Below are 17118 nucleotides of genomic sequence, written 5' to 3' on the forward strand. Positions count from 1 at the left end.
AGGCTGGCGGCAGCTGCAAGGCAGAAGGGTGGGTGAGCTGGTACAGCCAGGAATGAGGGCAGGCGCCTGGGCCAAGCAAAGCGCCCGCGCCAGCATGTGATGCAACAGTGAACTGCGCGAGGCGGAGCGGCGCGTCGGGAAGGTGACGCTGGCTGCTTGGCTGGACGTGGGCAGGACTCAAAATGATGGGAACCAGTTTCAGCAGGGCAGCAGAAAGTGAAGCCTGGGTTTTAGAAATATTGCAACGTATGCAGCTCCAGGATTCCGACACACAGATGAAGACAAAAAAGAAGATTTGCAGATTAGAAGGATGAATAACAGGAAAGGTGGCTGTGCTGTCAGCAGTGGCACCCGACATGGAGAAGAGAGCTTCAGAGTCAAGCGAGCAAGAAAAAAATCTGTGAGGAAAGCTAGCAGCATTTTTAATGGAGTGATGGATATTTTCAAGAAGGAAAACAGACCAAATCAAGAGTGCCAAGGGAGTTTTCAGAGCCTGAATTCTGAGAAATACACCAAGCATGAATGTTACAACACACAAGCAAATGACAGAAAGCTGATGTAACGCTTTGTTTATAATGCTGTCTGAAATGGAGAAAGAATCCAGCACTGTTCCTGGGTCTGTGCTGGGATGCAAGGATGAAAATCTGCCATAAGCCCAAGGAGGGCCACTGGCAGAGTGAGTGAAGCTGAACTGCAAACCTAAGAGGAAGATTTGTTTGGAGTGGCCACAGCTTCCGGCTGTGGGACAGTTCTCCAGCTTCTCTTCTTCAGGGAAAAGGTGACAAATCAAATTCTCTTGCACTCACATTGCAATAGCTCACGTAGAACTAGAGATGTACACAAAACAAGTCACGAGCTCTTACTCCACTTCACCTCACAGCTGTGGGATCTTGCAGACTCAGGAATCACCTACCTACCATCACAAGCTTTCTGGATCACAGTCAAGTTACCACTTAACCGCTAAGCAGGCTTGAGCCTTTCTAAGCCGCTCGCCTTAAAGCAGATTTTGCAGGTCTTGAGTCACGACTCTATTGCACTTAAGAGCTTTTTCCAATTTGCCAACATCCCTGGTAAAATCTGCACACCTGCAGAGGATAAATCATCCAACAACAGTCTCTCAAGCACCAGGTCCAAAGGCAGCAACCCTTCTGCTCAATGCTGCTCTGCTTATAAGGAGCCTGAAAACTGCAATCCTCTTGCAGCTGCCACATTAGATGCCGCGTGTCTGCTTAGGCTATTTTCACCACAGTTGCTAGTAACTTTTTGAGTCACCATCTTCCAGGAAACATTTCTTCTCTCTACTCTCTGGGCCCTGAAACATGCCACTGGCATGAGGGTCACTTTTACACAGATGGTTCAAAGGATTCCAGCTTATTACACAACTATATCCTGTTGCAGACATTTGATTTACTCATCCGGAGGTTGCCGCAACTATCACAGGCTCAAACTGGGACCAACCTGCAGCCTCGCCCTTGACAGTACCAAACTGCAAGACCCCAGCAAGGTCCTCCAGGCACAGGCAAGACGGTCTTGCATTAGGAAATTTTTGTTTAATTTGATTTATTGCTGATTAAGAGAAACTTGTAATGATGGGTTCAGGTGTTAAGAAAAAGGAGGACACAAACAATAAAACAGACGCTTAAATAAACATCTTTCCTCCCTCTTCCAAAGGCTTAACTGAAGTCAAACACCTATTGCTCCCCTTTCTTAGCGTCAGCTCCCATTTTTACTTCAGTTTACAACCAGTCCCTTGCAACTCCCCCGGCAAGGCAGTGGGCAGCACAGGAGGCTGGGGTCCCACACGTAACAGTGTCTTTCTGTTGCTCTTTGCCTCCTCATTTTCTCTGCTGCTCTTTGCCTCTTGATGGTTTTCCTCAGCTTCACTTTGCTTCTTCAGGTTTTCCTGACACTTTTTTTCCTTGGTGTCCCTGTTCCAGCATGGGTCACCCATGGGCCATGGTCCCTCAGGGGTGTCCCTGCCCTGGTGTGGGTCATGGTCCCTCAGGGGTGTCAGGACCTCCTTTGGCACGAAGGATCCCCCACAGAGCGCGTCTCCTTCCCTTCATGGCTGCCAGTTTCTTTCCCAAACATGTCTAATCTGGGTGCCAAGTGTTTCCCTGCCTGCCTGATGCCTTGGCAAGGTTTTGGCAGGTGGTGGTAATTCCCTGGTCCAGCTCCAGCTGAGGCTGGCTCTGACCAGCCCTGGGCCTCCTCCCACACAGGCCCCACTGCAGCCCCCAGCAAACCTCCTTGCTTGTGTCCCTTACAGCTCCCACAGATGTTTCTCCGTGAAATCACACATCTGGACAGCCAGAGAGCTCCAAGTGGCCCACAGGACCTTTGAGGGCAAGATGAACTGGTGGCCTGAAACAAATGGAGGCTGGGGGAGAGCAGGGGCTAAACGAGACCAGGAGTCAGAGCATGACGGAGACTCACCATGAGCACAGCCACAGGGGATAACCTGGAACAGCTGTCCCTGTGGCAGGGAGGGATGTTACTCACGTCCCCTCCAGCCACTGCCACTAGAGATGTGGGCGTGAGAGCTGGAAAGAGGACATGCACCCCGCACTGCTATTGGAAAGAAGCCAAATTCATCAATGGGCAGCGAGGAGAGCAGCCAGCATGAGACATCCCTGTGAGACTGCAACCTCTGTGTTTCCCTGACATGACACCGTTCAGCTGCACGAGCCTCACCACACAGGTTCGGCTCCATCCGTGGCCCGGATGAAGCAGCCCAAATGCAGACATGGTGCAGAAGGCAGTGCCCCTGCCAAAGGCAGGCTGCCCCAGCACGAGGCCACTGTGTTCAGTTTTGGGCCCCTCACTACAAGAAAGACATTGAGGTGCTGGAGAGAGCCCAAAGAAGGGCAACGAAGCTGGTGAAGGGTCTAGAGAACAACTCTTATGAGGAGCAGCTGAGGGAACTGGGGTTGTTTAGCCTGGAGAAAGGGAGGCTGAGGGGAGACCTTATCGCTGTCTACAACTACCTGAAAGGAGGTTGTAGCGAGGTGAGTGTTAGTCTCTTCTCCCAGGTAACAAGCGATAGGACGAGAGAAAATGGCCTCAAGTTGCACTAGGGGAGCTTTAGATTGGATATCAGGAAAAATTTCTTCACTGAAAGGGTTATCAAGCAGTGGAACAGGCTGCCCAGGGAAGTGGCTTAGTCACCATCCCTGGAGGTTTTTAAAAGACAAGTAGATGTGGTGCTTAGGGACATGATTTAGAGGTGGACTTGGCAGTGCTGGGTTAACGGTTGGACTCGATGATCTTAAAGGTCCTTTCCAACCAAAACGATTCTATGATTCTATGCCAGCATCCGCAGGCTGGCCAGGCCTCTGCGGGACAGGACATGTGGCACCCGTGGGGGTGATTGTACCTGCTTTCTAGGATGGCTACTTCCACGCGAGTGCTCTTCGCAGACGCCGGGGCCCCGAGGGAGGTCTGGCTCATGGCTGACAGAAATTTCAGCAGCAACTTGGTGCTCTCAGTCTTTCCAGCTCCGCTTTCTCCACTGTTAAAGAAAAGACATACGTTCCAATCACAAATCCAGGACAGACCAAACGGATGACCATCCCACCCTCGGCAGAGAAGTGATCTCCAGGAATAAACACGTAGCATCTCCACTGCGGCAAGCAGGGGTCAGGCAAAGGGTAGGGTAGGATGGTGTGGATATTTAGGCAGATGTCATTGCAAACGGAGCAGCAGGAGCAAGGCATGTAATGCAGTCAGGGAGTAGCTGGTTCTCCCATTTCTAACCTTATCAGAACACACTGGCTGTCATGACGCTTCCACAAGCAGCAGTAGCACTCGTTAGCAGTGGCGAAGATATGGGGAGGCAGCTCACCCAGGCGGTGCTGTCTGTACAGGTCTATGGCATCCACACTGTACAGACCAGGGATGGGTTTGTAGGGATTTACTGATGCCAAGATGGAACCAATGTTTGTCTAGGGGGAGAAAACAAAACACAGCAAGGAAATAAAGCTCCTCGAAAAAAAAAATCATGACAAACCCGGACCCTGAAATAACTCATGGTGAAGGGAGAAAGCCTAAATAAGGAAGCTGGGCTTCAGCAGAGCGCTCCCCAGTTTGGCAAAGAATGTCAAACCCCAGGGCACAGGCTGCACAACTGAGTATGGATGGGGCAGTTTGAGTTTTGCTGCTTTACAATAAAATGTTCTTAGGCTGTTGTCTTTGCTAAAGTACGCTTACACAATTTAAAAACATGAAGCCATCTTCATACCCGGCTACCTTGCACTGTGCTTGAAGCTGAAAAGCAGAGCCAGGACTGAAGGAGTGTCAGGAGATACCTTCAACGCTCCTATCCCCAGCCTTAAGTGAAGGGGGATTGGCAGGGTTCGAGCACCTCCTGAACAAAGAGGTGGGACACAGAGATATACACACATGCATACACATGTGCAAAGAGCCACTGAAGCATATAGTTTTTCTTCTGCTGAAAAATGCTGTTTGGAGCAGTTTAAATAATTTGGTAAGCCAAATGAAAATTGACAGCTGAAGATGAAGCTCAGGATTTCAAGTCAAAACATTTCTACATTTTCTAAACATTTTATTTTCAAAATCTCACAGTGCAAGAAAAGAGTTAGTAAGGTTTAAAATAAGATACCCAAAGCCTAATATTGAATTTCAAGCGTATTCTTTTGTGAAGTCAGAAGGCAATTCATTTTGGTTTTTGGGGCATGACTTTTTCAGTTCAGCCAACCAGCTCAAATCCAGTTATTCTCAGAGCTGCAGTTCAGAGAAATGGTGCCACCTCTCTCCTAACAATGGCTTTGTAATATGGTCAACATCCAACTTAAATCCTGCTGCTGGTGTGGTGGCCTCCTTCACAGGGACATCTTGGGCTGCTGTACTCCAGGAATACCCATTCTCAGCAGGGGTGACAGAGGAAATGCTTAGATTGCTGCAGTAGGTGCCAAGCTTTGTGGCCAGGGGCAACATCTAGTGTTATTTCCAAACCATGAACTACGAGTCACCACATACATATACAAGGATTTGCATGCATCCATTGGAGAAGCTGTAAATCACACTTGGTGACAAGACGCACACATGCTTTCTCCCTGCCAAATGAAATCTGGGGTCATACTGCAATGCCAAGCTCTGAAGCCAGAAGCCAGACTAAGATGCTGTAGTCACCAAAATATTTAAGACTTATTTATTAAAGCAGCAGTCACAGATCATCAGGGGGAAAAAAAACCCATCACCTAGGCCTAATTGCCTTATCGGTATGAAAAGTTTAGCATGGAACAAGTCCTGAGGACCCTCTGACATGGACCTTTGTGGGCAGAAATATAATACATAGGTGATAAAAGCAATAAGCAAGCAGATGATCTTTGGCAAGACAGGTGGGAGGAAATGGGAAAGCACTGAGAGAGAAAACATGTATCAGGAAAAAGCACTGTACAACCAGTTCAGCAACAGACATTGTCCAGAGACTGCAAGTCTGAGATGTCCATCCTAACGCTTCCCCCAGACCTTCACAGCATTTTTTCCTCTCAGATATTTTATTTTGCATCTCCCACTCTAGTTTCAGCTCTCGCAAGGACCAGAGCTCCCATCGCAGTCCATTCCAGAACTTCTTCCACTATGGCCATCTCTTTCAAAGGTGTTTCTAGGAAACTTTTCCATCTCCCATTTGCAGTCTCCTCATCACCTGCAGTCCCTTACAGACAATTTCTATCCACAGTTTTTAATAGCAGTAGCATTTGTGCATCAACCATGTATATACCGGCCACTCTATTATCAAGGAGTGATTGTCCCCAGAGGACTCTGTAGAGCAGGACAAGCCATGCGCGGCATGCCTACTTCTCAAGGCAACAGATCCTACTTGGGTGGTTAGGCATGGCAGAGCTAGGGACAGCACAAAATGTGGCAGTACAGCCCCTGGTTCATACATCACTCACATTATGTTGGATCTACTTTTATTAAGGTATATACGAATTGCAGGAATGAAGGGGGAAGATACACTCTTAAATACTGCAGGCTGTTGCTCTGCTCACATAATTTTCTTAAACAGTTTGGTAGAGCTTGAATAGTATTTCTTTGGAAAACAAAAGGTACTGTTGAGATTGTCAGTATTCCTGTAGCACATTAATTACGGGTACCACACCAGTCTAGATACATGACTACCTAGACTCCCTGACCAGAAAGGACCCCCTTTAGGAGCTCATGGTAGGATGCCTCCAGTTATACAGCTCAGAACTGCACTGCCCTTTTTCACAGCACTTGTCCACTTCATGTTCTCAGTTTTCCATCTCCTCATATTTTATTATTATTTATTATTATTTTTAATACTAGTTACCAGTATTCCTGGTTACCCGTTCCTTCAGATGAATTTGTTTTCTGGAAAATGAGGATATTTCTCACCTGTTTCTGATCTCTCTGATTTCCTTCCAAATATTTTTGGCCCTGACTGATAGGCATGACTCCTCTCAGTACAGCTTCATCTGCAACCTTAGCCTACTATGTTCTATCTGTGGAGTCCATTGAGGATGATATTAAATGAACTCAATCCCTGTAACATTCATGGCATTCACAGATCACTGCAAGTCATTAGGTGGCACTACAGCTGCCATTCTCAGTTTCTGCTTAACTGAAAACTATGTGCAGCTGGGCTATGACAAAAACTAGTAGTTAGTGATAAGGTAACTGCAATATTAATGTCTGCACTGCAGAAATGAAAAACAACATTTTTACAGTTTGGTGTCCTCCAGGTCAGACATTGTGCAAATATATATCCAGATACAGTCCCACTCAAGGAGGGGCTTTCAATCCTTCACTGAGGGGTTCTTCCCAGTCCTGAGCATATTACAGAAATCAGGCCCTTTCATAAATCTCAAAAAAATTGAGATCTGAGGTGCACAGCTGACATTCATGCATTATGCACAGGCAAAAAATGACATATTTAAACTTTAACACTTTTACACACATATGGAGAAGGCACAGAACTAATGCTGAATAGGAGAAGGAATGACATATCAGAGCTAGAGAAAAGACTTAAGGAGATACAGCTGCTGTGATACTGTCACAGTGCTGGTGTTGTGGCATTTCTGGTGTAAGGCATGGACTGAAAAGGGAGAGAAACCTGCCTCACATTTCAAAGTGTTAGGAAGAAGAAATGGGAAGAATATACCCAAATGGGCAAAGGGCTGCACAAACACATAGCATGTGTCAAACACAGGTCAGGAAGAGCATCAAGGACAAGGGCCATCAAAAGGGTGTGTGCACATGGGTACTGCCACAGGGTCACAAGGCTATGTTGAGAGACAACAGGCAAGGGGGTCTACAGCAACAAAAAAGAAAAAAAAGGGAATTTGCAGTCTCCTCTGCATCCCAGTGCAGGAGATGGTTCAGAAACAGGGTCACTTTATTGATCATTTCCTGGAATACAGGTGCATATGGTTTGGTTGCCTTGGTGACAGTTGCTATGCAACACAGAGATTTACATTTTTCATCATAATCTGAAAAACTCTGGGTGCACATAGCATGGACAAGGAAAGTAAGAGTAAAGCAAGGTAAGGCAGTCCGTGATATATCTTCCTAGTCCTCTCCAAGTCTCAGCAGAGCATGCTGCCATCCCAGCGCTCCAGGGATGCCTCGTCCCAGGTGTGCTTTTCCTCACAAGTCCCTTTCCTCATGCTTGCTTCCTTCCTGAGGGCCTGAGAGGGAAATCAGGAGATGCTCTGAGTATTCATCTGTGCAAGGAAAGCAGAGCAACTCAAAAAAAGGCACAACTGCATGTAAAAGCAGAAGGATTAGGCAACAGGTTGGCTTTCCTAGTTTTGTCAAGCAGTAGCTTTATTTGGATCAGGAGGGATACTCAACAACAACCTGTGTACACTGCACTCTCCACTCTGCTTGGCCATATAAACCTCTGAACAGCAATAATGGGTAATCTGGGGAATGTGAATGCCAGGTTGTAAAACACGGATGGACATGGAGGATATAGAGCTGCCCAATTACCACAAAGCCTAAGGTGAACGTTTGTGCTTTGGAAGTTCTATAGATGCAAAGAGGCCCCTCTGGCAGGGGTAGGATCTCACAGGGCTTATGGAGCTAGCGAGGCAGAAAAAAACCTCCATTTTTATCCACATGAAACAAAGCTCAGGAAACAATGCTAAAATCAGTATTTCACATGCAAACTGGAAGCCCCAAAGCCAAACAAAAATCGTTAGCTAGCAGGGACATGGCCCAGCTTGAGCACTTACATAGATGTTACCCTGTTGGTAGCGCTGGTGCAGGTTAAGCAGGATGGCAGCTTCATGCAGATCTCCCAGCATGGACATGTCTTCTACCCCATCAATACTAGTCTGGTGCATTGGCAAGACCTTTTCTCTGGAAAGGGAGGCCTTGGGGTACTGGAATACCTGGAAGAATGGGGAAAAGGACAAAAAAAGCTCATGACGCCCGGGCACATGGTCTGACTTCCTGACAGAAACATGCCCCTTTCCACAGCTTTATACTTCAGCACTGGAAAAGGAAATGAATAAGGCACAGATCTGCTCCCTATTTTTATAGTCATTCTTCTGTTCCCGTTCCTACCTGTTTGTGCTCTCTGGCCAGAAGCCACACAGCACACTCCCTTCTTTTGCTACAGAGTCAATCTCTCACCTTCACTACTGACAGGGACAGATCAATGCAAGGTTACTTGATTTTACCAAAGTCCCCTCAGCAGGAGCAGGGCACCAGCCTCCAGCTGCACTAGGCTGGACAGGTATTACACAGTGCACTCATGACTGTGCATAGTGATGGCAGCTGCTCCCAAGATACCAGGAACAGTCTTTCACAAAAACACAGGTGGGATCATGTCTCTGACTGTGGGGAGGTTGAGGCAAAGTTTATTCGCATTCCAGGTTTGGCCCTGCACTCTCCCTAGGAGCAGCCAGAGAGTGTCTGGGAGAGGTTGTCATGTCAAGAGCAAAGGAAAGCAAAGCAGATGAGAAGCCAAATAAAGTAGTGACAACCTGTGTGCATGCTGGCATCTATGTATATGATGCGGCTGTCAAAGTGTTTGTACAGTGACAGCTATTAACTTCTATCACTGCTGCGGGAAGTGCCCTCTTCTCTCTCTCTGTGGTTGCACTCTTCTTGCCTCAACTGCTGCATCCTTCTTCCTGCTAGAGCTTCCTCCTCCTCAATAACCCACTCTTCAGCTACCAGGTCATCTTCTTCACCGCCTTTTAATACAGTTGAGATTATGTGACTGTTCCCCTCCACCATAGCCACATCCCAGCCCTCCTTTCCTCCTCCTCAAGCACGATGCTGGCATTTCACAAAAGTTATTTCAGTTGCTTCCCACTCTTGGATTCAACCATGTGCCATCTCCCACCCAGCAGCCCAAGCTGCGCTAGATGGTAAGACCCAAGATAGACAGATGAGAGACTTCATATAGGCAGCCTGAAGAAGCAGACTGGCCCACAGTAACCCTTCCAAAGAAACTTGGGCATTTCCTTCCCTTCTGGCGCTCTGGTGTCTACCTCATTTCCATCCCTGCTTGTCAGTCCTCCCAGGTGCCAGCAAGAAACTGATGGACTCAATAGAGAATGAACCATGATCTATAGCATTGATCTAACTGGTTTCTCCTGCCTGTTTTCTTGGAGTCCTGGGGCTGACATAACTGCTAGGGAGAGGCCATCCATGCAGCTGCAGGTTGAAGACAGAATGAGGTCACCCTGCCCCCTCCAGCGAGCCACCCTTGCGAGTCCCTGGCAGGGCGCTCACTGCTGCAGAGCATTGCAGGTGCCCAGCGAGCACCCCTGCTCAGCTCTGAGCCTGCACCCTCGCGAGTATGGGGAAGGAATAACCTGGCACAGGATCCCTTTACAAGACCCCCATGATGCCTGCAAAAGCCTGCACAACCGAAACAGCAGCTCTGTTCCTGGAGGGAGCTGGGGAGGAGAAGGAGGCTCATTTCCCCAGATGTGTTCACCCCAGGTCTGCCCAGTCACACCTAATATGACAAGGACTCGGTCTCTTCCATTGGGAGACTGCCTCAAAGCCCAGCTTTCTCGCCAGCCAGGAGGCTTTCAAAAATACGTAGTTCATGTTCATGAACAGTGTAGAACGAAGCCAACTCCAGCACACAGGCTCTCTCCAGGCCTCCCTGGTCTTCTCCGCACCACTTCTACACCTAGGTAGCAGAGAGGTATGACTGCCAGCAGCAGGACCCCTACTCTGCAAGCATGGCCCAAAAAAAAAACACATCAATTTTTTTTTTCGTTCTTCAGAGGAGAGGCCTCAGGCACTTCCACAAGAGAACTGAGGGAGCAGAAAGGGAGAACAGCACAACTACATTCAAAGGAGAGTACAAGCTGCAGATGCACAACATGAACTGGACTCGTCAGGAGCAAAACCACTACAGCACTTTCAAACCATGAGGCAGCAAACCACCCTGGCTCTCTCTTCTCTGCTGACTTGGACAAATTTTGGAAGAGGACAAGTCCAAAATGGTATGACGTGATCTTTCCTTACATCTGCCTGGCACTTACTCATGTACCACTGCATTGTCAGCACTTGTGGCCATTTGGGCCAGAAGAGAAACACTATGAAAACATCTAGGGAAAAAGCTGAGTGGACAAGTGTCCCAAAAGACACCAGGCGGTTGGCAGCACCGCCAACCAAGAGGTGCCAAGAGGCTGCTATGCATGAAAAATAGCTGTGTGATGGGTCAGAGCTTGTTTACTTGCTCTTGTAGACAACACAGGAGAAAATGGGACCCTGAAGAGCAACAGGGGCCCTAAATACACAAGTAAATGATTAGTAGGGATTAGATCATCACCCACTAAACCTGTCTTGAGCTGCCTGATTGGGGTTATTCAGTCATCCCTCTCTACTACTCCAAGATCTTCAAAGAGTTAAGCAGGTGCTCTGGCAGGACTGCAGAAAAGGTGGACTAGGAGCATTGGCTCTGGTACCCTCTGGGCAGAAACACTGCATAGGTGAAATATACTCCCTGGAGGAGCGGTCTGATGCCACATTGACAACCTAGCCAAGGCCAAGATGTCACCTGTCTGTCCCTGAGGCTGTGGAAGTTCACCAAATACCCTTGCCCATCACTGCACCCCTAGCAGCTCACCCTTCCTCAGGCAGAGGCTGGGGCCTCCAGCCCCACTGAGATTTGGGAGGTGAGCTCTCTCTCCCTCTGGAAGGCACCTGTGGCATGCAGGAGAGGTTTCAGGCCTTCCCTGGCACTGTGAGGGAGCTGACTCTTAATGGGTCCTCTGCCCTCCAGGGTAGAGACAAGTTTCCAGTCTCTGTATCACCAACAGGCTGCAGGGATCATCCAGGGTCCTGGAGATACAACATGTGGTGGTTTTTTATTCCCAGGATTGTGTCAAAGGGGCTTTCCATAAGGAGCTCTGAGGTGAGACACAAACGTGACCCAGATATGATGACCCTTCAACACTTAGAGCTTGCAAGGTGCTGCATTGATCCAGGCCAGCCATGCCCCTTCCCACTTCCAGCCACCCCAGTAAAGAGGCTCTTGTTACCCCACTGCTTGCTTCTGGACCCCTCCAGCAATGTGTGAGGAGAGCAGTTTGGAGGATCATCCTCCCCACCATCCTGCTCCAGGAAAGGTGAGTCAGTCTGGCTTCAGCAGCTTGCACTACTGAGCTGAATATCCTGGCTCATTTTGCCTGAACCAAGTGAGAACACAGACAAGCTGATCTCTCAGCAGAGCTGCCTCTGGAACATCCCTTTTCCAAGTTAATACTTAAACAGAAAATTATAGGCATTAATAAGCAGATCTTTATTATCTGGGAAGAAAACCCATCACCTTTCAGTCTAACTACAAACAAGCCATTGAATACCACACAGGCACCTCACAAAACAGTCAGAGATTTCTACTGTCTCCCCAGTGTTGAACTGATTGTCTCAGATTTAGCCCACAGTCAGAACAAAATGACCAGAACTCTCTCCAAGCCCCTGTAATGGTCAGGAATAAAGCAAAGCCTGGCTGCAGATAAGACAAATGAGGATTGCCAACCAAGCCAGGCTGAGCAGGGAAGAAATGATTCCTTCTCAGCCTCAAATCCATCCATTAGTGCAACCCTGAGCACGCGAGCAAAGTTCCCACACAGAATCTAAGTTGTTTATCCATAAAGCATTCAGCTGCTCTGTCTGGACTGTGGTTGTCAGCTCCTCCTTTCCTCCCAGGAAGTCACATTTCTGATGGATTTATTGCTTGAGGTGTTTTTAAGGAAATGAAAACAAATGGCAAAAGCCCTGAAGACTGGACTTCTCACCTCAGAGCTGCAAGAGCTGCAGGGATGCTAGGCCACTGCAAACATGAGGATATTAGATTTAGGGATCCGAATATCAGAGGGATCAACTGAACCATCCAGCCCAAAGTAAAATGAAGATGTTTTCATCTGAGTTTTCACTCGGCGTAAGACAGACAGTCCCTCCTACAGTGATCAAGCAATGAAGGTGGCAGGTGAGGGAAGCACATAGGACAGCTGTTGTCGCGGGCACTGAATAAAGAAACCCCTTGAATGACCACCATGTGCTTTTTCTGCATAAGCCATAAAGCACATGCTCCTTCAGCCTAGTGGTTTCTTCCTTCTGGAGGAAAAAATCCAAATCCAGCCTTTTTAGACCTGTTACTCCACCCAGCATTATCCTGTGCACATTTTCTAGCATGGACACAGGCTGGCAGTGGGTGCACCCACTCAGCTGGCTCTGTGGTGAGATTTCTGGTGTCCTTTCAGAGGTGCCAGGTGGGTTTGGAGGATTTTCCAAGGCCACGGCAGCATATCAGGAGAGTCACAGAAGTACTGGCCATTTGTTCACCCTCCACAGGCTGCTGGATTACCTGTGATGAATGCCTCTGTGGTCTCTTAAAATGAGTTAGTGACTATCCAGCACTCCCAAAACAGGACAACTCCTCAAGAAAGGATTTAAGAGACTAGAGTAACCAGATGATAAAACCTATGTGTCTGCTACGTGAGTTTCTGTCTCTCAGAAACAAATCAGGCTCTTTAAAAAGGATTGATGATTTGAAATCTAGCCCTATCAAAGCAAGACTGAAAAAATATGACAGTCCTACCACTGACTCTCCACAAGCTGGAGTCAAATCCCCATTCCCCCTGTGCCCTCCTCTGTTTGCCAGGTAAGAGGCTGAAAAAAACCTGTCCAATTTTCTGTAACAAAGAAGCTGCCTGCAGAGCATAGTTCAGCAAACCATCTGAGCAGATCTAATTGCTCACTGCTGGAGGGCAGAGTCCTGCCCATTTCCCCATCCTCCTCACAGCCCAGGCACCTCTTTGACTCACTAAGAACCTCAGTGAAGGCAGTGAATAGTTTTCCCAGGGTTAGGGAGCCGAGCTGACTCACTGAGGACTTGGATGATCCCCGGAGGTCCCTTCCTAGCAGTATTACTCCAGGAGCACTGCAGCAGGCATGCCGGGGAACCACAAGGAGCACAAGGCTGGAAACAGGGTAGGAAAGAGGCTTGTTCCCTATCTCTGGCAGAGCACTCTGCTCTCAGAGCTCAGCTGCCTTGTTGAACTGTCCTATCCATAGCTGATGCACTTACACTGCTGACTGCCGCAGGGAGCTCACTTCCATGTGGCCCTGACCCAAAGGGCTGATGGCAAAAGCTGCTGAAGCGGACAGTGGTGAGCACAATAGCCCTTAGAGCAGCACAGTTTGCAAGAAGAACATCCTGGCGGAAAGGGCTGCTTAGCTGGTGGAGCTGCCTCCTTCCTAGGAGCGTTTTGCCAATATAATGGTTTTGCCAGTCTGTTAATGTAACTCCTTCAACGATGGCACAAGAAAAACCAAGCAAAGTGAGGTGGGCAGACAAATGAACAGAAGAAATAGAACAATCTTCTCTTTATAACCTTTGTTAGACCTTTGGCATGGTTTGTAACAAAGCTGGGTCACTTTTCAGACAGAATTGCAGCATTTCAATTGATACATTTCCTTATAGCATGAAGGTCATGCAAGACCAAGAAGTCCATCTTGCAACTTGGCATAGGTTACAGCCACATGTAAATTTCACTTACCGTGCCATAATCTGAGGTGAAGAACACGGTTCCATCGGCACATGAGCCAACAGTGCATGGCTGCAGCTGGTCGTGCTCCCGCAGCCATACCCTGGCACCCTGCAAAAACCAGAAGACATCCCATTAGAAAGAACTGGAGCCTGCAAGATCTGCACATGGGGTGCAAACACCCAAGGAAAGCTGGGGGAAGCTCTGGTATTCAGAGGCTACTTCCAGGCTAGAGCTGCTTAAAATTTTTAAGCAAGTCCTACTTACATTTTCAGAGAAACTGGTTTTGATTTTTTTAATGTAACATGAGAGGAAGAAAAAGCAGTTTTAATCAGGTTCATGTGGAAACCAACATTAAGAAACATCAATTTTTATAGAAAGAGTCATGGAAAGATAGAAACACGCAAAATAGCGGGTTCAACTGTCTAAGTATTTCAAACTTAGATTAGGTGGTCATTAAAAGTCATGCTATAATAATAATAATAGAAATTGTAAATAACGCATGTTTACAATTTCATACACCCACACGTCATTGTAAGTCAAAATGCTTCCAGAATCATCAGCAGCTAAGTAGACTTCACAGAGCTTTGTTTGCCTCTTTTGCAAGAGTTTCCTTGGGTAAATGACATGACTTGAGTGTTTCTCTGATGTATACATACACTGATGTGTATATGATGGCCCTGATGTATATACGGTTTCACACACACTACAAGATCTTAAATTGCTCAGTATCTCTCAAGACAACACTGAGCACAATGGCAGACTTCTGGTAACACGTATGCAGGGATCTTCAGGGCAAGCAGATCTCACAGCTCACCTACCAAAAAAGTGCAGGGGAAATCAGTTTGGTGGATCAGCCTCTTCTGCCCTGCCTGACTGTGGGACCTGGTACAAGGGAAAGAGCAGGAGCATGAAGGCAAATCAGGGAGAGCGTGACCTCAGTTATGCAGAATTAGGCATAATGTCACACTGCATTTCAGTTATTGCAAACTACTCTGTTCCATGTCTTTCCATAGAAGTTACATAAACTCTGCTTAGATAAGCATTGAGAAAAAGCCAAAGTGCTAAACTGTTGAGTAACGTTAAGGCCATCCTGCTTTTCATCGATTCATAGACCTACTTTCTTCCTGATTTGTTTTCTGCCCCTAAGTTATTGATTATAAAAGCCCTTCCTATCCTCTTAAACCTGTCAGCACCATTAGCTCTTTGCTTATAGGCTTATTATGTTTGAAGAGATGTAATAGTATTTCTATATTACATTATCCAGAATGTGGAAGACTAATTCTATTTTTAATGATTTATTTTAGTTTAGGTGGGTTTTTTTAAACTACTTTAGTCACTTTAAACGCTTTAGTACTCTGGATTTTCCTTACTGTAGAAGATATGTCTATTGGGCAACCTCCAGTCCTCCCAGTAAAGGACCTGGTTTTAATGACATTTTAAAAAAGCCTACATAATTCTGCTTTTGCTGCTGTGTTCTGCTCTAGAGTTTCCACAGCAGGCAGATTTATTTCCCCTTACCAAGTGAAGGAAAAGCACCAGTGCATCTGGTCAGTACCTAAACCCAAGGATGGTGTGCAAAGATCACCCTCATGGCCAGTGAGCAATAGCAGTAGAAAGGTTTTCTTATGTTGCAGATTCAAGCTTCAAGATCCCAGTGAGCTGGTAAGAAATGCATTGAATACAGATTTTGAGGAACTATATTAGAGCTCTTCATGCCATCCTCTTACATTTTCTGAAACTCTTGATGCTCGAGACAAAGTGTGCTGAGGCATTTGGGCAAGACATTGCTGTTGAGAAATCATCCATTTCACAAATCACATTCTGATAATTCCACACAAACATATGAAAAGCAACATGCATTAGCAAAAGAGCTTTATGCTGTTTTCACCAAAGAAAGACTCCTGCTACCATCATGGTACCAAGAGCAAAGAGTCACAAAACAGCAAAGTTGTGTCTGGAGTTCCCAACAGTGAGATGAAAGAAAACCTTTTCTAATACACTTACTGTTAACACTCATTCCCAACAGTGCATTTCACTGCCTTCAGACACCAGTAACCCAGGAGCACATAGATGAGACCCTGCAGGCAAGTGCAGTTTAATCAGGAGCCAGGCCTGCACCCTCCCACACACACTGCACCCTGATGCCACGGCATGCATACACACCCCCACACCCCAGCATTAGGAGCATGCCACGCTCACAGAACCCTACATGGCCTGTCCCTGCAGACGAGGGGGGTTCAGGTTACACACACTTTCCACTCCCTGAGCTCAGAAATTGGTTTGGAAATAGAGGCAGTTGATAATCTGACACACAAGAGACACTCCATGAGCATGAACACTTATTTATTAGGTACCATTTAGAGGGAAAAAGAGGGGAGATGGACAATGAGATCTCTCTGGTATCTTCAACACCCAGGAATTACCAGAAAGTCCAGACTGACCTAGACCCCTTTCTCAGCAGAAGTTCATGTGCAAAAGTAGTAACATACTGCCAAAAGGACACCTAGTTCTTTTGTACAATATTGAACCATTTCCTACAGACTTATGGCAGATCCTTCTGTGTGCTGCTAAGAAGTAGAAGGCAACACGATGAAACTCCCAGGCACGGTGGCATTTCAGCTCCCCAGAAGTACTTACCTCAGTTTACTTTGATGTTGTAGTTGTTTTTACAACAGCAATTGCCTCTGCCCAGTAGAATAATTGCACCCATTTATGTTGTTTCCAAAAGGAACATCATGCTAAGACAGCCAGAACAGGAATCACAGAGCAAATAATTATTGTAACTTCTGCCCAGCATAGCCCCCATTTCCTGAAAGGCTGAGTTTGTTTTAGTGCATCTCCTTCCATCAGCCCTTTTTTCTAAACATGAAATTCCCCAAGGAGCCTTGACTAAATACAGAAACAGATGGTGACACCACAGAGACTGCCCTCACATAATTCCCCTCTCCCTTAATACCACACATTTCATTGATCAGTTGAAAGGATTAAATTGAGCAGAAAACTTCCAAGAAGTGCCAGGCAGCACGGCTGAACTTCCGTGTGAGAAGCAAGGGCAGCAAAGCAGAGCACGGCCCAGCACGGCAGAGCAGTGACCTGCTAGCTC

General features: G+C 47.0%; 1 protein-coding gene across 1 annotated transcript in view; it reads right to left on the reverse strand.

Moving 5' to 3' along the window:
* LOC137667137 (unconventional myosin-X-like) overlaps nt 1–17118 on the reverse strand; it is a 94728-nt gene that overhangs the window by 66270 nt on the left and 11340 nt on the right. Inside the window, exons 2-5 of the mRNA XM_068407673.1 lie at nt 14025–14123; nt 8223–8381; nt 3757–3944; nt 3377–3511 (exon numbers count right to left, since the gene is read on the reverse strand). Of these exons, the coding sequence (XP_068263774.1) occupies nt 3377–3511; nt 3757–3944; nt 8223–8381; nt 14025–14123 (581 nt within the window). The remainder of the gene's footprint in view (nt 1–3376; nt 3512–3756; nt 3945–8222; nt 8382–14024; nt 14124–17118) is intronic.

The sequence above is a fragment of the Nyctibius grandis genome, chromosome 9, assembly GCF_013368605.1.
Source record: "Nyctibius grandis isolate bNycGra1 chromosome 9, bNycGra1.pri, whole genome shotgun sequence".
NCBI classification, from domain to species: domain Eukaryota; kingdom Metazoa; phylum Chordata; class Aves; order Nyctibiiformes; family Nyctibiidae; genus Nyctibius; species Nyctibius grandis.